Genomic DNA, 22,444 nt, shown 5'->3' on the forward strand with positions numbered 1-22,444 from the left:
AGAGCTTATCGTTCCTTGGTGTCCCTATCACCAACAAACTATCATGGTCCAAACACACCAAGACAGTCATGAAGAGGGCACGACAACAACTTTTTTTTTACCTCAGGAGACTGAAAAGATTTGGCATGGGTCCCCAGATCCTCAAAAAGTTCTACAGCTGCATCACCGCCTGGTATGGCAACTGCTCGGCATTAGACCGTAAAGGGGATACAGAGGGGAGTGCGTACGACCCAGTACATCACTGGGGCCAAGCTTCCTGCCATCCAGGATCTATATTCAGGTAACGAGTGGAGGACAGAGGAGCCTCTGAAAGAAGAAGTTACAGATCTGTGAGAGCCAGAAATCTTGCTTGTTTGTAAGTGACCAAATACTTATTTTCCACCATAATTTGCAAATAAATTCATTAAAAATCCTACAATGTGATTTTCTGGATTCTTTTTTCTCATTTTGTCTGTCATAGTTGAAGTGTACCTATGATGAAAATTACAGGCCTCTCTCTTCTTTTTAAGTGGGAGAACTTGCACAATTGGTGGCTGACTAAATACTTTTTTGCCCTACTGTAATTATATTGTGCTACATTTATTTTTTTATTTTGTAAATATTTTCTTAACTCTATTTCTTGAACTACATTGTCGGTTAGTGGCTTGTAAGCATTTCACGGTAAGGTTTTATTTACCCGTTGGATTCGGCAAGTATATTTGATTTGATTGTGAGCCCAATATGGCGTCAACCCCATATTATACAATTATAATTTTTATTTAACCTTTATATTTAACTTGGCAAGTCAGTTAAGAACAAATTCTTATTTACAATGACATCCTACTGGGAAACAGTGGGTTAACAACTGCTTTGCTTTATCTTGGCCAGGTTGCAGTTCTCAACTGGCCTACCTGGTTAAATCAAGGTGAAAAAAATAATAATAAACTGCCTTTTTCAGGGGCAGAACAACAGATTTTTTACCTTGTCAGCTCAGGGATTCGATCTAGCAACCTTTCGGTTACTGGCTCAACGCTCTAACCACTAGGCTACCTGCCGCCCCAAAATGATTGGACAATCCACAACATCGGTTTATGGAACACTACAATTCTGTACGTTGATATGACACGTTACAATACGATTGATTTTATGTATGAGAAGTATTTTCTCAATGTTCATTGTTTTAAATGCCAGAGCCCTTTATATGGCTGGGAGAAATGTTGCATTATATTGCCATCTACAGGCCAATATGTAATGTCACACTGCACCTTTATGTTAAATTGAGCAATTTAGTAATAAATAATAGACAACTTTGTCAATCTAGTATGATGCCTGGATTATTATTGATGACAAACTCATAATCATTTCCCAACTATCAAACAGACAAGCATCTCCTGACTTTCCACCATCCATATAGTGACGGACAGACCTGATATTGATCCCAGTCAACAGGTTGTTTCGGAAAGGAAAGGAGGCAAGGAAATAGCTCAAGTCAGATTAGTTCAACAGTCAAGGTTTATTGGTAACATTGTTTGAATAGGTTTTAGCTTATTTAGTAAGTTTCTTGTTTCTCAGTGGTCACAAGTAATTTCAAAACATCATATGTTACAGCAGTTTGTGTTACAAAAATGTTCAGTTTGAGGAATACAAAGGACAGATCATTAAATATTGCTCCAACATCTTCCATCAGGCTCTCATCAACATTTTGTACGTGACCAAAACCATCATAGCACCAGACCTAGGTCAAATACTGTTATTGATGTGCTTTGCACTTTTCATTGGTTCCATTGTACTGGGCATGTCAAATCAAGTGCAGCTCAACTATTTGAAAGTATGTATCTATTAGACCCAGAGAACACCTAGGGCTCTATTCAATCTGTAGTGCTGAAGCGTTAGTTGCACAATAAAAATGTAAACGTTTCTGATTGTTCCGACATCTGCAGCTTTTACCGTGAATGCCATGTCAGCTAACATGGGAACTTTGTCTTTAAATTTGAATTTGAATGATACAGATTGAATGGAGCCCCTACTCTCCAGTCTGATTTTATTTGCCCCCCCCCCCCCCCCTCTAGTTTTCTGAGCAGAAAATCTACAAATTATTTGCAATTACTTTCCGGCCCCCTGACCATCCGCTCAAGAAGAAAATAAAAAAATCAGCCAGCGGCTGAATCTAGTTGATGATACCTGTCCTACTGTATGAGGTGATTCAGCAATAACTGTTGGATTGGCTCAAGCCCCAGTCTCTAGAGACTGACTGCTGTTTGGCATGGCTGATTCTAGTGCAGTGTTTCCCAGCTCTGCTCCTCCAGTACCCCAACAGCACACATTTTAGTTGTAGCCCTGAACAAACACACCTCATTCAGCTCAATGAGGGCTTGATGATTAGTTGACAAGTAGAATCAGGTGTGCTTGTCCAGGCCCACAACAAAATGATATGGGGAGAGTTGGGTAAATTGAGCCGCCCTTGTTTCTAGGAAACCATACACAGAATGGACTAAATATTTAGAAAGAGATCCTAATTGCATGTAGTCTGGGAAGAAAGAAACCACATGGAAACAGTAGTAAGCAAGTTCGGTCCAAAAAACAGATTTTCACCAAGTCAAATTAATTTATTGATTGTTCTATACGTCAGTTGGGGTCAACCTTTGCATGAAAGTGCATCCTTGTAGCTGTGTAGGCTAATATAGTCAAAATGTTTGCCTTGGTATGTTTAGCCAATGGCTATGGGTTAAGTTGAGCCAATGGCAAGTTGAGCAAATTGAAGCGTTTTCTTCCCAGGCGTGTCCTCAGTGTTTTTGAAAAGTGCAAAGTGTTTGTCATGTGTTAAGACTGTGTTAAAATATGATTAATAGACAAATGTGATTGTGTTTGGGAAATAAAGACATGTTTTTAAAAAGGTAGGGGTAATAATTAATTCAGTACAGAAATGTGTAGGTGGCTTAACTTACTCTGTCCTGCGGGTCAACTTAACCCATACCGGAGGTAAGCTAGGTTTTCAAAACTAATGTTTACATGAATTCTGATTATTTCCAGGGACACATAACATCCTGAAAAATATGTAGATATCTTTGTTTGAATGAATGCTACAGTATATTTCCCTTGACTGAGAAAAAAATGGCTCAACTTACCCCACTCTTCCCTACTGTTGGGGGTACTAAAGGACCGGTGTTGGGAAACACTGTTCTAGTGGGTCACATGAGAATGTAGTTTGGAAGCCCTTCAGCAATTTTCAGTCAGTCTTTAAGTGACCAAGGAGCCCAAGTTGTTTTCACACAGGTTATGGGAATAAAGCACAAAGGAACACAAATCACATAGTAAAATAAATTACACTTCATAAAAAGGGCCATTCAGATTCTTACTTCTCAATTTCAGTTATCAGGTATTAGTTCTGAACGCTCAATAAAAAGTAAGTTGACTATAGTAGAAAACCCTTATGTTCCACATCACATTACTTTAAAAATTAAGAATGCATATCAATAGAGTAGACAAGATCAATAAAAGTAGTTATATAGATGCAAACAGAATAATACTTATGTCCTTCACATATTATTACATTTGTTATGAGCAATCTGACAGTTTATCAATATTTATTGATAAGAACATGTCTGGTTTCAGGAGTAACACATTTACAATTGGACAAATTCTGCCCTTTTCAAATATATGCCACCATATTGTTCTTAAATGTGTGTTATTTAAAAACTGGTCATTCAGTTCACACACACAATGCTGATTTACTTTGTCCAAGATGTCCGACTGTTGTGTTCAATGTAATCTACTCACATTTGCCGATTCATGGAACGGCTACATCCGGTTTACACAGCACAACTTCACATGCACATAGCAGACATTGGATGAATATAACATCTGAATTTCTTCGGCTGTGAGTGATGAAGAAAAAAAAACGGCCTCAGCAACAATTTTAATCATTAAATGGATGTTTTGTGCATAAAGATGACTAAAGTGTCTTTTATTAGGAATTTTCTAATCTGACTTCTCTATAGAGCCCCACAGTAGAGGTGTCATAATACCCATAAAACCTAGTGGTCAAACAGGAAAATGGTTCCAATAATTTCTCCATCATTCATATTTCCCATAGGTGATTTTAGAAACACTTTAAATAAGGGCTGTGTTTTGTGTAGGCTTACCCTTGTGTGGCGTTTTAATAACCGGGTAAATCTCACTCGGGCAAGGTGACTTTTATCAATATATTCGGCTCTATTACTCTGATTCAAAAATGCTATTTGGCATCAAAGTAGACATCATGCAAAACTACAAATCCCTGCAAGCTCCTGACACCTTAGATAGTTCATCCAGATTCTTACCTTTGTCTCGATTCAGCTGTCTCGTCCAGATCATCATGGCATTTGTAGTAGTTAATGATAGCCACATTGGCAGCTAATTAGCATTTGATTTTTGGGGGGTAAATACAGGAGAATATATATAGATAAAAGTCACCTTGTCCGAGAGAGATTTACACGGTTATTAAAACGGCATGCCAGGGGGGAACATTTATGGTGGAAAAACGATTGGAACCAGTTCCTTGCTTGACCGCTAGGTTTTATGGCTATTATGACTCATACTGTGGTATTCTATATGGCCAACTAAGGAAATTGTATTTCTGGGCCGGCTATCAGTTAAACTGCAGTACCAAAGCAAGACTGCCGGAGCAGTCAAAACCGTGCTTCTAGACAGAAACCCTGGCCCCTTGGTTGAGTTACTAACAATGGTCTATTGACAAATGTCTAGTCAATTGAATTTCACTTTATTAAATGCTCAACGCATCAGACAATTAGATTTACCAGTCTTCCCCTTACAAAACAACTTCCACCATTTAAAAGAGGAATATCGGTAACATGGATATTTGACAATATACATTAAAATCTGTATTAGTCGTTAGCAATGCAAACTATGGAGAAACACAGATAAATGGTGAGGTTGTAGGTGATGAATTGAGGCCGTCATCTTTTTCAATATAAGAACTGCAGCGAAGTGACGCCTTTGTCTGTACACAGCATGTACTGTATAATGATTCACAGCATGCCTCACCTTACTGTGGTGCTCTAATGGATTCAGCCTTTTTTTCCATAGGGTTTTTCCTGAGGTGTTGCCATAGTAACGGGCAACTTCTCCATCTTGGGTTGCAGCCACCTATACCCTGCAGTTCTGATAGATGACCACTAGTGGCAGCAATCTGGGGAGCTGGGTGTTCAAACAAGTCCAACATGTTCGACTCTATGAACAAAGGATCTGAGATACGGTGGGGATAACAAAGGCCAGTTGTCTCCATGGCAACACACAAAAGGGAACACCTCAGCCTGGGCAAATTCAATATGTTTCTATTGGCCTATTGAACACTGTGATTACAAAGGAGGAAAACAATCCCTCTGTGAATTGCGCCTGGCCTAGCTCTCAGCATTGTTCTCTTTGAACTCAGTACAGGGAGACATGGCTGATATATGTACTATGAAATGCTGCCTGGCAGCTGGGGCACAACTGTTGTCCCTAATGAAGAGCCTAGAAAATCAGGACCTACATTGGCCATGGGGGTCAAAGGTCACTGACAAGTTGACCTTAAGGAAACCTCCTGTGGGCCTCCTGACCTGTCACCCCCCACTTCTCCCCAGAGGACCAAGAGGTTTTAAGTCTGACTGACGTGCACAGGGCTGGGGTTGGGGTAAGGTGCAGTTAACTACATTTGTACTGAAAATGATCGCTACTGGTCGGCTAGCAGTAGAGTATATGCTGTCAGTACAAATGTATTTAGGTCATACAGTGGGTTGGGGGGTGAAGAGGAGGAGGGGACTAGGAGCCCTGAGAAGGAGACCCAGCGAGACGCTCAGAGATCCAGCCAGTGACTTCCTTCAGCACCGCTGCCGCCGTCTCTGGGAGTTCATGGTGCAGGGCGTGGTATGCTCCGTCGTACACCTGACAGAGACAACACACACACCGGGGTTTCCATTAGGGAAATGTGGAGCATGAAATTTGACCGGCAACATTTTCATTTACCGGACATTTGAGAAACTCACCGGACCCATATGCATTTGGTGCATAATCTGGTTAAGGCGTCTACCCACGGCGCTCAGAATGACACATGTGCATTTGGTGCATAATGTGGTTAAGGCGTCTACCCACGGCGCTCAGAATGACACATGTGCATTTGGTGCATAATCTGGTTAAGGCGTCTACCCACGGCGCTCAGAATGACACGTGCATTTGGTGCATAATGTGGTTAAGGCGTCTACCCACGGCGCTCAGAATGACACATGTGCATTTGGTGCATAATGTGGTTAAGGCGTCTACCCACGGCGCTCAGAATGACACATGTGCATTTGGTGCATAATGTGGTTAAGGCGTCTACCCACGGCGCTCAGAATGACACAACATGCAAGTGAGGATGCAACGATGTGTGGTCCTTCTTAACCGAATTCTGATGTGCACTTTGAACATGTTAGAATAACAGTCCACATGTCATTTTCCTCAGCCAACAAGCAAAATCACTAGCCTCAATCTACTACAGTAGAAACGTTTAAGCTACCTATTCAATTGGTCAGTGTGTCGAGAACGAAATGGGACAGTTGTGGGATGATATATCCCACATTAATACAACCAGTAGGCCTAAGCTACATATATATTTTTGAAGCATTGAGTTTGATGCAACAGATCAGAACATATCATAACGTTTTTTCTAAACCCCAATTTCTTCACATAAGCGCAGCAATGCACACAAGACAGTAGGCAATGTGCAAATGTTTGTTCTATAATGCAATTAGCGGAAAACAGTTTTCAAAAGGGCACTGCACATATGAGCGGTTCCATGTGACTGAGATGAAAATATCCGTTAGAAATGCAGAAAGAGAGATCTAATAGGCTACTTTGAAGCAAGGTAAGACATGTCTCAATATGTATTAAAAGAAATTTAAGTATGTATTCAAACTGCATATTGCCTCCAGCTCATTGCAAAGTGGTGTGTGAAGCGCTGATGAAGCCTGACTTCTGTTGCGGTTTTGACGCAGCGTTCAAAGCAAATAGGAACTGGGAACTCGGAAATAGCCAACTTCTGACTTCAGTGCGTTCAAAACAACTGGAAACTGGGGGAAAATGGTTTTGGACAGTCATCCAAACTCGGAATTCCAACTTGATAACTCGGGCCTCCTCCGAGAGCTCCAACTTTCTGACCAGAAGATCACGGAGTCATGATTTGACATCGTATTTGTCTTAAAAGGACAAAAAGATGCTGCAGCAGCAGATTTTACACTCAAAGACTTTCTGTATACATGTGATAAATAAGATACATAATGAATATACTGTACACATGCGCTAATTTAATTCCACAAAATGATGCATATTAACCAATAGACCGATAAGCATGACCAGTCAAATGTTATTTTCATTGACTGGTATTTCCATCAATGAAGAGGCTGAAAAGCATTATTTCACAAAGGGATTTTTTTTTCTTTCTTCCGGACAACTGGCCAGCGCCAATTTTATTTCATCAGCTTTAGTATTTTTAAAAATATATATATTATTTAAATCGGACAAAAGCCGCCAAAATTAACCGACTAAATGAAACCTGACACACGATTAGCTCACCCCTCATTCGCTCTTTATCTGTTACACCACCTCTCTCTGTCCCCCATCCCTCACTTTGTTCCCCCCGCTCTCTCTCTGTCCCCCATCCCTCACTTTGTTCCCCCCCGCTCTCTCTCTGTCCCCCATCCCTCACTTTGTTCCCCCTGCTCTCTCTCTGTCCCCCATCCCTCACTTTGTTCCCCCCCGCTCTCTCTCTGTCCCCCATCCCTCACTTTGTTCCCCCCCGCCCCTCTCTGTCCCCCATCCCTCACTTTGTCCCCCAGCTCTGTCCCCCATCCCTCACTTTGTCCCCCCCACTCTCTCTCTGTCCCCCATCCCTCACTCTGTTCCGCTCTCTCTCTGTCCCCCATCCCTCACTTTGTTACCCCCGCTCTCTCTCTGTCCCCCATCCCTCACTTTGTCCCCCATCCCTGTCCCCATCCCTGTTTGTCCCCCCGCTCTCTCTCTGTCCCCCATCCCTCACTTTGTCCCCCCCGCTCTCTCTGTCCCCCATCCCTCACTTTGTCCCCCCCGCTCTCTCTCTGTCCCCCATCCTCACTTTGTTCCCCCCGCTCTCTCTCTGTCCCCCATCCCTCACTTTGTTCCCCCTCTCTCTCTGTCCCCCATCCCTCTTTGTTCCCCCCGCTCTCTGTCCCCCATCCCTCACTTTGTTCCCCCCGCTCTCTCTCTGTCCCCCATCCTCACTTTGTTCCCCTCCCGCTCTCTCTCTGTCCCCATCCCCCCCTCGTGTTTCTGTCCCCCATCTCCCTCTCTCTCCCCCATCACTCACTTTGTTTTCTCTCCCTCTCTCTGTGTGTGTTTCTCTCCCTCTCTATGTGTGTGTTTCGCTCCCGCTCTCTGTGTGTGTGTGTTTCTCTCTCTCTCTCTCTCTGTGTGTTTCTCTCCCTCTCTCTCTCTGTGTGTTTCTCTCCCTCTCTGTGTGTGTGTGTGTGTGTGTTTTTCTCTCTCTCATGTGTGATGATGTATTAACTTGGAACAGCCAGTGAAACAAATACAGAATGTTCAAGAGCAGAAAATAGAAAAGTTCAAGCTCAGATAAGATGGTGTCCTTTCTAAATATACTGGCTTGTCTCTATCAGTTTGTATGACTTAGTGTCTGACCTATTCACATCTGTTGAGATATGTCTGGTTTTGGCCTGTCTGCAGTGCTAAGAATGTGCAAAGTTGTAATCAAATCAAAGGGTGGCTACTTTGTTCAACAAACCAAAATATATTTGAGATTCTTCACTTTTGTTTGGTTACTACATGAATCCATATGTGTTATAGTTGATGTCTTCACTATTATTCTACAATGTAGAAAAATAAAGAGAAACCCTTGAATGAGTAGGTGTGTCCACACTTTTGACTGGTACTGTATGTCTCTGGTGCTGGTCCCACCTTAATCTTCTTGTCCGTGCTCTGGGCCATGTCAAACATCATCTGGGACCCTCTAATGTCACACAGCTTGTCGTCGTCACCATGGAGAAGCAGGAAGGGCCAGGTGATGGCAGGGACCTCTCTCTCGATCCGCGCCACCGCGCCCATCAGCTGCATGCCAAATGACACACGCAGCCCACCGTGATAGTTCAACTCGTCATTGTCATACGCCTCAACCTGCAGGGTAAAGGAAGGGACCGTTGAGTGACCACTGAGCATGTTTGATTTCCTGTTTGATTACCCTGTGGGGTACATGGCTTTCTCAATATTGACACATGATGCAAATACTACTCTACAAGATCTGGCCTGAATGCATTGTGTCCAGTATATAACACTCACTGCTGTAGTTTATCTCAGGCCATATCCTGGTGCTTTGAATAATTAAAAAAATGGAGAACTGTAACACTCATGACCTATTTTCTGTCTAGAAGCTTGACACCAGACCTGCACCTGCCTTTGTTGTGATAAGTGCATTTCCTCAACATAACAGGTTGTGAAAGGAGGGAAGGGTGAGAGCCCGATACCCATTGTTGTCTGTTGCTTCCCTTGTTTAAGGGTAACTTTGGGTGTAAACAGAGAACTGGACGACGTGACAAATCCCTAGGCCTGGATCTCAGTCAAGACTCTATTGTGGAGCAGCCTTTGAAACGGCAAAACATACACAACACACAAACCCAGACATATGGGCTCCTATCCAGCCTGATCTCCAACTCTCTTTCTTCATTCAATCACGTTGTCCTTTGCGACTAAATCAACTCTTTAACTCTAACTTCTACATCCTAAACATCTGCTTCATGTATTTGCGCACGGATGTATGTACACACGCGCAAGCATGCACACACACACACTCCATAGATCAGTCTCACCTGTTTTTGGTCCCGTGAAACCCATTTAGACTCAATAGAGCCCAGAGAGAGACTAGGCACCATGTGATTTAGGACTTTAGCCAGGAACACCTGTAGACAACAAATAAGGAAATCCCCAGTGATTACAAAGGAATGTAGGGAACTAATACAGCTCTGGTCAGTGGTTAAGTAGTTGTAAAAACAAACGGTATGGTACTGAGTTGTATGGATCTGTAGACATTGGTGACCCGCTAAATGAGAAGGGACTGGGTGCAGGTGAAACCATAGAACTAGATATCCTCGTTCAAGTTATTGGGAGGATGGTGGGTGAGCAGCAAGTAAAGCATATTTGTACGGGTGAAACCCACCTTGAAGGGTGTGGCAGATTCTGGGTTCATCTTGACCATAGGAGCAATCAGAGCCACACCGGCAAAGGCATTAGGTCGTTCACACGCCGTCAGAATGGAAATGGCTCCACCCTGAATGAAAGGGGAAAAGGAAGAGAAGTTATGACATCTTCTGTGATTTAAATCAAATAAGCGAGGGTAAACTAATTAGGAGATGCACAACCGCTTTCTACAATTTATCAATTTGGCACAGATCATTCTTGATGTTTTTCTGGGAGACCAATTTGTTTGAACAGTGTTTGTCTGCCCAGACATTTGAATATTCATGAGTGGGGGCCTCTATCGAGTGAGCCTCTAAATAGATCACATATATAGCATGAACATAGCTAGATCTATTTAGTAATAACCACACAATTTAGCTCAGTTGGTAGAGCATGGCACTTGTAATGCTGGGTAGTGGGTTTGATTCCCGGGACCACCCAGAGGTAAAAAGTATGCACTCATGACCAAGTTGCTTTGGATAAAAGCATCTGCTAAATGGCATATACAGTGCATTCGGAAAGTATTCAGACCCCTTCCCTTTTTCCACATTTTGTTACGTTACAGCCTTATTCTAAAATGAATTAAATAAAAACAATGTCCTCTTCTATCTACACACAATACCCCATAATGACAAAGCGAAAACAGGCTTTAGACATTTTTTCAAATGAATTAAAAATAAAATAAAGAAATACCTTATTTACATAAGTATTCAGACCCCTTGCTATGAGACTCGAAATTGAGCTCAGGTACATCCTGTTAATAAATAGGCCATAGTAGCAAGTAATTACAATTGAGCTAAATTAACACCGGAGTGATAGATGTGCAGATGATGATGTGCAAATAGAAATACTGGTGTGCAAAAGAGAAGAAAGGTAAATAAAAACAATATGGGGATGAGGTAGGTAGATTGGATGGGCTATTTACAGATGGGCTATGTACAGCTGCAGCGATCGGTTAGCTGCTCGGATAGCTGATGTTTAAAGTTAGTGAGGGAAATAAATATAAGTCTCCAGCTTCAGCGATTTTTGCAATTTGTTCCAGTCAGTCATTGGCAGCAGAGAACTGGAAGGAGAGGCAGCCAAAGGGGGTGTTGGCTTTGTGGATGACCAGTGAGATATACCTGCTGGAGCGCGTGCTACGGGTGGGTGTTGTTATCGTGACCAGTGAGCTGAGATAAGGAGAAGCTTTACCTAGCAAAGACTTATAGATGACAGGTTGATAGAATTGTCCGGAGAGCTCCGAGACAGGATTGTGTCGAGGAACAGATCTGGGGAAAGGTACCAAAACATTTCTGCAGCATAGAAGGTCCCCAAGAACACAGTGGCCTCCATCATTCTTAAATGGAAGAAGTTTGGAACCACCAAGACTCTTCTTAGAGCTGGCCGCCTGGCCAAACTGAGCAATCTGGGGAAGAAGGGCCTTGGTCAGGGAGGTGACCAAGAACCGGATGGATGGTCACTCTGACAGAGCTCCTCTGTGGAGATGGGAGAAACTTCCAGAAGGACAACCATCTCTGCAGCCCTCCACCAATCAGGCCTTTATGGCCAGACGGAAGCCACTCCTCAGTAAAAGGCACATGACAGCCTGCTTGGAGTTTGACAAAAGGCACCTAAAGGACTGATGAAACCAAGATTGAACTCTTTGGCCTGATTGCCAAGTGTCACGTCTGGAGGAAACCTGGCACCAGCCCTACAGTGAAGCATGGTGGTGGCAGCGTCATGCTGTGGGGATGTTTTTCAGCGGCAGGGGCTGGGAGACTGGTCAGGATCGAGGAAAAGATGAACAGAGAAAAGTACAGAGAGGTCCTTGATGAAAACCTGCTCCAGGAACACTCAGGACCTCAGACTGGGGAGAAGGTTCACCTTCCAACAGGACAACAACCCTAAGCACACAGCTAAGACAACGCAGGAGTGGCTTCGGGGCAAGTTTATGAATGTCCTTGAGTGGCCCGGCCAGAGCCCGAACTTGAATACCATCGACTTCTCTGGGGAGACCTGAAAATAGCTCTGCAAAAATAGAAAATAGCTCCCTATCCAACCTGACAGAGCTTGAGAGGATCTGCAGAGAAGAATGGCAGAAACTGCCCAAATACAAGTGTGCCAAACTTGTAGTGTCATACTCAAGAAGACTCAAGGCTGCAATCGCTGCCAAAGGTGCTTCAACAAAGTACTGAGTAAAGGGTCTGAATACTTATGACAATACGTGCTATTTCAGTTTTTCTTTAATTAAGAATTTGCTGAAAATGATAAAAACCTGTTTTTCCTTTCTCATTATGATATTTTATGTGTAGATTGATGAGGGGAAAAAAACTATTTTATCAATTTTAGAATAAGGCTGTAACATAACAGAAATGTGGAAAAAGTCAAGGGGTCTGAATACTTTCCGAATGCACTGTGTAATGAATATATTCTGTGTATCTCTTGGATCTCTCCAATAACTAATCAAGAGAGACCACAAATGCCGACAGTATTTAGCACCTCTGAACAGTGTCTGCAGTCAATCTCTTTTGTGTTCACACAACAAAGACTTTGGAAGTCATCAACCAGTTAACACATTGTTAAAATACTCCAAACCCTAATTGGCAGTAGCGATGTTTGGCATTGCATATCCGTGCGTATTGCTTATGGTCTAGATATCAAGTGATCTGCGCTAATGTTGCTATTTTGTAGAAAGACATTATTGATACCAGCCAGATGGCCAGAGCTAGCAAGATGACAAAGAAACAATTTAATTCCCTCTCCTTTACCCCATACTACCAGTGCCAGCCCATAGCCAAATGTTTACCTAGCTAGCTAAAGTTAGCATATTTGCTAGTTAGTACAACATAGCTAGCTAGCTAGCTAAGGACACTGCTAAGGATCAGCGAACACAGGCAGCTGTTTCATGGAAACTAGTTAATCTATTGTGATTTAATTATAATGTCAATGCTAGCTACAGTGGTTAGCTAGCTTGGAGGAAGTATTTAGTGTTGTGTGCATTGCGTCTGTGCACTTAGCTAGCTACCACCTATAGCCTACACTGCATATGAAGTGTTACTGGCTCATCTGTGGATGTATAGAGAAAATGCCCAATTCTTTCCTTTTTTTGTTGGCTCCCCCACGTGGGGGTTTGTGTTCTCTGATTGTCTCAAAGTCAATTTGTTGGCCACTGACGAGCATTGCGATCAAGTAGAATCGGTAGGTTTGTCGCAACTCGGTCAGAATGCTGCAAGTACCGCTTTTGTTCTAGCAAGAGAAGGAACGACATCCCACTGTGATAAGTACCTATCGGCAAGGAGATTCCCTGTGTGTTTCATGCTATAGAGACAGAGAGAGAGAGAGAGAGAGAGAGAGAGAGAGAGAGGCCTTTGGGGGATTGAGCAGGAAGGGTGAGCGAGAAACAGAGAGGCTCTTTAAGGAACTGATGAGAGAGGCCTCCACTAGAAATACACACAAACACTAATCCCTGACTGCAATGAGGGGGGAAATACTTGCATAGTGTTGCGTCCCCTGACACTATGAATACTTGGATTGTGGTTATGTAAGGCCCTAACATACTGACATTACATAAAGGCCTGGTTCTGACGAAGTTGGAAATGGAAGAGGGCCAGATCTACAGCACCAGAGTGGGAGATGGGGAAGGAGGGAGGAATGAGTTAGGTGGTCAGTAAGTACAGAAAAAGAGGAGAGAAGGAGGGATGGAGGGAGAAATTGGTCAGTAAGGAGCAAGGGTCTGTTTAGCTCACTAACCAGGACAGCAGTGAAAGATCAGTAGGAGAGTGGGCAGTGTAGCAAGGTTTAAGCTTGGATAAGAGGGTCTGTATTTGAGGGCAGTGAGGGTCACTGGTCAATTCATCAGTGGTCAGTGCATGCACTGCAGTAAAGGATGCTTTGGGACTATGTGTATCTGGGCTAGTCTGTATCTGGATTAAGATTCTCCTCTGTAATCTTAAACATGCCATTTGTGTTGACTGAGACCACAGGCTTCAGGTCTTTAAAAAACTTCTTAGGGATAGGAGTCCTGCTAGCGGAACAACTTCCGTTGAAACTGGCGAGCGAGCAATTCAAATAAATAACCATAAATATTATGGATTTTAAACATTTATGTACATATAAGTGTCTTAAATCAGCTGAAATGTCTGATTTACAGTAGCTATTACTGCGAAAACATGCCATGTAATTGTTTGAGGACGGCACCCCACATCAAAATATTTTTCCACCGGCACATGTTTCATACATTCACAAATAACGATTAAATATTCACTTCTTTTTGAAAATCTTCCTCTGATTTGTCAAGTTGACTGAGACCACAGGCTTCAGGGCTTTAATGCCAATAGTGGTGGTGGTATTTGCCTGACACAACAAGTGCACAATTTGACGCTGCTCGTACATTACAGTCTCAAGGCATCAGACATGGGTTCTAAGCATTGCTTTTTCATATTCATTTGGGGCTGGTTTCCCAGACACAGATTAAGCCTAGTCCTGGACTAAAAATGACTTTAAATGGAGCTTCTCCATTGAGCATACCTTTTAGGCCTAGACTAAGCATCATCTGTGTCCGGGAAGCCGGCCCACATGCCTGTAAAACGCCAAGCCTTACCTCACTCCACAGGCTTTTCCATCACAATAACGTCCTGTTTTAATGTTTACGTTCAGACGTTCTAAACATTTACTCTACTAAAATTGCCTACATTCCAGGCATAGTGAAACAAAGTACTCTACTTATAACAGCAGGTCAAACCCAGGGGAAGGTTGTCTATATGTGCATGGCTGGTGGTACATGAGGGAATCTAAAGGATTGCTATAATAATGAGGATCTTGACCAATAGGCTACAGGTGGTTTCCATTGTTCGTGGGCTTTACGTCACAGAGGCAGAGTTCAGTCATAGAACAGCAGAACAAGCAAACATAGACAGAAAAGAGCAGCACGGAAGGGAAACGAGGCCTCTAATGCTAAATACGGTAAATCCTTTTGAAAGCCTGACTTGGCACTATTGGTTCTTACAAAGCTAGACTTTCAAAGGACACCATCTCCCAAGAGTTTGTAGAATAAATGATGTCATACACGTCAGCTGTGATGTCAGAGCATCTGTGGTCATTTGAGTCACACTGAGTGTAGGGGGTGTTGAATGCAGGCCTTGTCTAATGTTTGTGTGATGGATATAGCCTTAAGGTAACCCTGGCCCTATGACCTCTGAGAAAACAGTTTGTCCTGTATTGTACTGAGAGGTAAACATACCATAGCCCCTGGCAATAATACAGTCTCAATGTTTGGTCAGGGAGGAGACTAAAGAGGGTACCGCACCATAGAATGTCCAATGATGAAGATTGGCAGGTCAGGGTGTCGTCCCTTCATCAGGTCAATGTGCTGGAGGGAGTCTCTGACAAACACCTGGAAGTCCTTAATATTCATCCTGTCTCCTTCACTCTGGCCATGGCCAACTGATGGAGGGAGAGAGAGACACGAGATGAGACGAGAGAAACTACTGAGTTACAGAGACAAGAGGGGAATAAATTGCCCACTCTCCCCCTCATTACTCACTGTGCAGAAAAGAGGGAGAGCAGACACTTTGCTCTGAGCATGCCAATGAAGCCAGTGTTTCCCCTATATGCATTCAGCAGCAGCACACCACTGCTGCTAAATAAATAGTGGCTACCATAACACACACACACAAAGTTTGGACACAGCTACTCATTCAAGGGTTTTTCTTTATTTTTACTATTTTCTACATTGTAGAATAATAGTGACGACATCAAAACTGTAAAATAACATACATGGAATCATGTAGTGAACAAAAAAGTGTAAACAAATCTAAATATATTTTAGATTCTTCAAAGTAGCCACCCTTTGCCTTGATGAGAGCTTTGCATACTCTCGGAATTCCTCAACCAGCTTCACCTAGAATGCTTTTCCAACAGTATTGAAGGAGTTCCCACATATGCTGAGCATTTGTTGGCTGCTTTTCCTTCACTCTGTGGTCCAACTCAACCCAAACCATCTCAATTGGGTTGAGGTCGGGTGATTATGGAGGCCAGGTCATCTGATGCAGCACTCCATCACTCTCTTTCTTGGTCAAATAGCCCTAACACAGCCTGAAGGTGTGTTTTGGGTCATTGTCCTGTTGTAAAACAAATGATAGTCCCACTAACCCCAAACCAGATGTGATGGCGTATCGCTGCAGAATGCTGTGATAGCCATGCTGGTTAAGTGTGCATTGAATAAAATAAAATAAAAATCACAGACAGTGTCACCAGCAAAGCACCCCCACACCATCACACCTCCTCCTTCATGCTACACGGTGGGAACCACACATGCAGAGATCATCCGTTCACCTACTCTGCGTCTCATAAAGACACAACGGTTGGAACCAAAAATCTCAAATTTGGACTCATCAGACCAAAGGACAGATTTCCACCGGTCTAATGTCCATTGCTCGTGTTTCTTGGCCCAAGCAAGTCTCTTCTTCTTAGTGGTGTCCTTAGTCGTGGTTTTTTTGCAACAATTCGACCATGAAGGCCTGATTCAAGCAGTCTCCTCTGAACAGTTGATGTTGAGATGTGTCTCTGTGAAGCATTTATTTGGCTTCAATCTGAGGTGCAGTTAACTCTAATGAACTTATCCCCTGCAGCAAATGTTACTCTGGGTCTTCCTTTCTGTGGAGGTCCTCATGAGAGACAGTTTCATCATAGTGCTTGATGGTTTTGCGACTGCACTTGAAAAAACTTTCAAAGGTCTTGACATTTTCTTAATGTCTTAATTAATGATGGACTGTCGTTTCTCTTTGCTTATTTGAGCTGTTCTTGCCATAATATGGAGTTGGTCTTTTACCAAATAGGGCTATCTTCTGTATACCACCCCTACCTTGTCACAACACAACTGATTGGCTAAAACGCATTAAGAAGGAAAGAAATTCCACAAATTAACAGTGCCGGAAATAGCAGTGAAGGGTGTGTGTGTCTGTCCTTGCTCGTCTGTGTCAAACATCCCTGTTAACTGAAATGCATTCCAGGTGACTACCTCATGAAACTGGTTGAGAAAATGCAGAGTGTGCAAAGCTGTCATCAAGGCAAAGGGTGGCTACTTTGAAGAATCTCAAATATAAAATATATTTTGATATGTTTAACCCTCTTTGGGGTACTACATGATTCTATATGTGTTATTTCATAGTTTTGATGTCTTCCCTATTATTCTACACTGTAGAAAATAGTAAAAATAAAGAAAAACCCTTGAATGAGTAGGTGTGTCCAAACTTTTGACTGGTACTGTGTATATATATATATATATATATATATATATATATATATATATATATATATATATATATATATATATATATTTATTTATTTATTTAAATTTAAATTTTTAAAAATGGGGGATGGTAATGAGGGATGGTACCCCTGTGGCTCTGTAAGAGGTGCTGCAGGGTGTTTAACTCACCATGGTCGTGTGCAAAGACAAGCAGAGACTGTTCCTTCAGGGTCTGGCCGATCTCATCATAAGGCCCACAATGCTCCCCTGCCCCATGGGCCACGAACACCAGAGCCCTGCAAGAAATGGGGAAGGAGAAGTCAGTCACATTACATGCACATAGGCACATGGACACACATTAACAACATCCTTGTGATCACCATCAAGGGTTTCATCAGAATGAAACATCTCACATCCTCCAGTGATAGCAGCTATCAGAACCACGACACACCCTTGTTTGCCCACAGAGCAGCAGAGTTAAGTGGAAACAGACAGTGGACTAATCTCCAAAAACAGACACATAGCCAACAGAAAGAGCAGGGAGCCAACCCAGCTTGCCAATGCTGCTTTAGTTCCTGCTTATAACCAGTTTGCAAAACTGAGTGAAGCTCTCAGTCAATGGCAATTAGCCTGAATATGCTCAGAGAAGGAGATGTGAAAGGAAGAGTGAGAGTGGCTGTTCATTAAACTTCATTAGTATCTCTGTTCCAGTTTCTCTCTCTCATTCTTATTTGAGGGCCTCCGGCTGGCTAAAGCTTCACATGTACTTGTTGGCTAAGAAGGAGTTTCTCAAAGCGTGCCTTTGTGTGAACATAATGTTCCCAACACACATGGGACAGTAGGACTTCTATAGAGCTAATCTCAGTATATTCAGTGTCTTGAGAATGGTAGTAGGGAGTCAAAAGTCTGTCCCTCCCTCAATCTCTCCAAGGAATTTGAAACCCACTTGTCTCCCAGAATGTGGCTTTGAACCAGGCTTATCAAATGCTGCCTCTAGCCTGAAAGAACATCAAGTTTTCCCGCAGCATGAAACAAGCCAAGACGATAATCCTCTTTATGAGATGCAGACTGAACTCCGTTTCATAGCACATGGACTGATATCCACCATGAATAGATTCATTCACTCAAACACAATAAGACTGGTCAATCTCTATGGCATATCAAGCTGCACGTGTGTAGTCGAGGTAGGGAGAGGTTGTAAATGGGCCAGGGCCTGAACACTGGCATCTTAATCAGATCCAGGGCCATAAACCTGACTGCAGACTGTGTGAGACAGGGCTGGGGACACCACAGTGAATACAGCTACAACCAGAACAGCCAAGTGAGCACGTCTTGGTAGGTGTGTGTCAGTGAGTAGTGAGAGAGACTAAAAGCAATAAGACAAACATTCAAGTCAGCCTTGTTTGGTAAGGAATAATAGCAATAATAGCAAATCAACAAAAATTCAGAGAAGTGAGGACATTTTGCCGGTCCTCACTTGTAAAAAGGCTATTTTAGGCTTAGGGGTTAGGGTTACTATTAGGGATATTGGTTAGGGTTAGGTTTAATGTTGGGGTAAGGTTCAGCAGTATTTCTCAAGTAGAAAAATGCATGAAAATGAGTAGTCTATCTTTGAATGACAACAAACACTTAATTGAAGAATCTCTACGGTTGACCAATGACCGACAAAGGGGCGTAGACTTCGGCTCCGAACTTCAGCTTGTCGAGAAAACAAAATGTTGTGCACGAACAGCCCCCCCCCCCCCAAAACACTTGCCAAAGACCAAAACCAACAAAAACTTCCCAGAATGTCATAATGTATGCACGGACTGTTCCGGATGGGAAACACGCAGATTCCTTTGCACTCTATATGCCCAGTCAGTGATGCCATCAATGGACATGTATGGCAGAAATGGCATGCAGTTGATGTTACAACACATTTTTAAACAAGCATTTATTTGATTTTAATCCAACCTTTAAAACCTGAGGGGCTGGATCTTACAAAATCATAAAGGGGAGAATCCATAGCTTGTAGAGATTTACACCAAAACGGTCATTTTTATAAATGATGCCACCACATGAACAGAAAGCCCTAAAATATGTTTCTCTCTGATTTTCCCACCCCCATATGAGATGCCAAATACTAGCCTCCAGTCTAAAGAATAGCATGTGCTAAACAAACAGTGCTCTACTATAAACTGACCCACACTACTGTCAGTAGAAATGATTCAATTAGCAGTATTCTAGGGACCTGGTGGTAACCATAGTAACAGTGCGTCTGTAGTAAGACTGTGCTGCTGAGGAGGATGAATGGTTGCTGCAGTAACCGTTGCTAGACCGCAGTGCAGGCATGTAAATGGTTGTTGTTGTGTGAGATGTGGGTGTACTGTACTTACTGTACTGTGCCATTGGACTAGCCTGCACCCTGTCTACACTGACTGTAATGTTGATTGAATTAGGTTCATACACTAGGAGTTACATTCTGTAGCCTGGCCTATATGACAGGAGCTGTGTGTGTGATCCGAGACAGATTCTCAATCCGCCCACAAACAAGGAACATGCTCACATGTTTATAGAGAAGTGAGACCACAAACACCCTGTCAGAGCTAGCATGAGTCAGTTGTAGGCTACTGCAAGCTCCATGGTTTGGTGTGACACTAGCTTGACTACAGTCCAGACGTTGTGTGCCTCTGTTTCCAGGCCCAACTCTCTGTCTCTGATGTATTGGAGTCTGTTCCATTTTAAATGGTGTTATGGGGTGAGGGGGCAGGGACCAAGGACAGGTGCATAATAACCTACTGTATTGAAAACGTTATGTTGTATCTTATTTGAGTCTGACAGTCTCTAACAGGCTGGTGTAGCCTCAAAAAGATATTATCTCTGTGTAAAATTTTACTTTTTATTATAGGACACATAGGATACATAGCAGTTGACGTTCTATTAAATAATGAAGGCATTGTTAATCATTTCAAAAATACACGCACAACCTCCGGACATGGCAGGTGACGAAAGCAATGTCCTTGTCTTCGATCATCCACGCTCTTTTATGGATTATACCTCGTTTTACACATCACATCACATTTCTTCCACTGACCTTGGGGGGCCCTCTGGCTCCCAGTAGCGGCAGAACAAGTGCTGTCCGTCGGCGTTGACGATGTGCTGCAAGTCGGCGTAGGGGACACCTTGCGGAGTCCGCCGCGGAGCTCCTGGTTCGGGCATGGAGGCGCGGAGGACCCACTCTGCAACATAAACACGGAGCACAGATATTAGGTCGGTGCTATACAGGTAGGACAGACCGGCGAAAAACAAGCACGTGACCAAGACGTTCATTGTTCGCTATTTTTCATTAATTTGCTGGCTGGCTGGTGGTCAGCAGCAAGCGATTCCGAAGGTTTAGAAATATTTTTTTCAATTCAATACAAGCGATCTACGTCACGGAAGCGTAAGCCTATGTTCAACTCGCCTCTCCCCGGGCGACTGTGGTCACGCTTCACCACAACCCCTCCCCTTCACGCTCAGCAGCTGACTTTTATGGCAAGTGCACATTAAATGGATAGCAATATATTCTTATGTTACAGTAACAATAGGGAGTTATTGACTTGGGCAGACGCTCACCTCAGCTGAGTACCAGCACCTCAAATGTTCTACTGCTTGAGCTCCTGTTCCTCTTATAGAATATTAACTCAAAAGTATTGTGGAGCTCCTGCACCTAAATATAAACAGTACCAGCACCCAAAATGAGTACCAGCACCTATTTCAGTCCAAGTCCAGCACTGACAATAGGCTACAGTGCAGTCAAGGTGACTGAATGTAGGCTACAGAATGAATGTCGTGCAAAAGAGGCTGTCAGTAAAAATTAACCGCGCTATTTCCTGAGGTCTAGTTTGACTACATTTTAATAATAACATATATCAAGTTGATGTAGGCTTGTGAAACCAAAAATATAAATGTTAACGAATGTGCGCCTGGGTCAATTAACTATTGATGATAGTGCTTCTGATAAGCTATAAATAGATCGGCCACAGTCTCAAGGGACATGAGGGGACACTGTCGACAACACTACTAGTTTTGGCACTGTCGAAAGTGGGGTCAAATAGCATACACAAGCGATACATATAGCCAGAAATTCTAGAAATACTTTGATGTTATTTTTGATAGCATGTGTCATATATGGATCCACAGTCCAATGTTTCAACATATCACATTTTGCTACTTATAACAATGTAGCCAAACGTGACATTTTTGTGATTTAAATGGCATACCTGTCACATTTGTTACATTATTATTAGTAGCAACATTGTATCTGTTGAATAAAATTCAATATTCAGAGGTGGACAGTAAACTCTTGGCTGAGATAACAGCAAGAAATGGAAACAATGCTTGAGGTCTTGTTTTTATAATGATGATGACTGGCAAAAAAAGTTGACCAACCTTATGTCCTGAAAGGTCTGTCAGGTTTCTGGTTCCTCTCACAAGGCTCTCTCTTTCTTTTCAGCTCTTTCGGGTGAAGTTGAGTGGCTGCCTGTAGGTAATGCGTGCGAGAGGAAACCCCAAATACACACACTGACTGAAACCCATTTCCAGCAGGCGAATGGAGCTTCACATACTAGACCAAAATGCCTTCTTTTTCTTTTTTTTTCATTCTCTCTCTCTCTCTCTCTCTCTCTCTCTCTCTCTCTCTCTCTCTCTCTCTCTCTCTCTCTCTCTCTCTCTCTCTCCCTCTCTCTCTCTCTCTCTCTCTCTCTCTCTCTCTCTCTCTCTCTCTCTCTCTCTCTCTCTCTCTCTCTCTCCCCTCTCTCTCTCTCTCTCTCTCTCTCTCTCTCTCTCTCTCTCTCTCTCTCTCTCTCCCTCTCTCTCTCTCTCTCTCTCTCCCTCTCTCTCTCTCTCTCTCTCTCTCTCTCAGAGAATAGGTGATGAAGATAGATGATGTTTTACCAGAGGCCCAGAATAAACACATCCGTTTGTTATTAAATGTTCATGTTGAAATACTGGATTTGGCCAGTTCCAATTATAGATTGTCAT

The 22,444-nt window shown here is 42.8% G+C and overlaps 1 protein-coding gene across 2 annotated transcripts; it reads right to left on the minus strand.

Moving 5' to 3' along the window:
• Positions 1-1,473: 1,473 nt before the first annotated feature.
• Positions 1,474-22,071, minus strand: LOC115102178 (monoglyceride lipase-like). 2 transcript variants are annotated; one of them, XM_029621821.2, is made up of 8 exons: positions 21,854-22,071; positions 20,517-20,661; positions 17,633-17,739; positions 15,500-15,636; positions 10,196-10,306; positions 9,849-9,938; positions 8,944-9,159; positions 1,474-5,901 (listed from the first exon to the last, which is right to left on the minus strand). In XM_029621821.2, exons 2-8 carry the CDS (start codon positions 20,639-20,641, stop codon positions 5,779-5,781), a joined length of 909 nt encoding a protein of 302 aa, XP_029477681.1. In that variant the 5' UTR covers positions 20,642-20,661; positions 21,854-22,071; the 3' UTR covers positions 1,474-5,778. The 2 variants fall into 2 exon arrangements, with proteins under 2 accessions (XP_029477681.1, XP_029477680.1); XM_029621820.2 differs by lacking the exon at positions 21,854-22,071 and having other exon boundaries at positions 20,517-20,897.
• Between the last annotated feature and the right edge of the window lie 373 nt (positions 22,072-22,444).

The sequence above is a fragment of the Oncorhynchus nerka genome, linkage group LG20 (assembly GCF_034236695.1).
Source record: "Oncorhynchus nerka isolate Pitt River linkage group LG20, Oner_Uvic_2.0, whole genome shotgun sequence".
Taxonomy (NCBI): domain Eukaryota; kingdom Metazoa; phylum Chordata; class Actinopteri; order Salmoniformes; family Salmonidae; genus Oncorhynchus; species Oncorhynchus nerka.

Bases quoted from the DNA above. Each gene is read 5' to 3' on its own strand.
- LOC115102178 (XM_029621820.2), bottom strand. From the start codon at position 20,752: ATGAACGTCTTGGTCACGTGCTTGTTTTTCGCCGGTCTGTCCTACCTG. The intron at 15,637-17,632 runs GTGAGTTAAACA...TCCCTCCATCAG, and splicing joins TGTCTTTGCACACGACCATG to TTGGCCATGGCCAGAGTGAA. The intron at 5,902-8,943 runs GTGGGACCAGCA...TGTCTCTGTCAG, and splicing joins GCACGGACAAGAAGATTAAG to GTGTACGACGGAGCATACCA.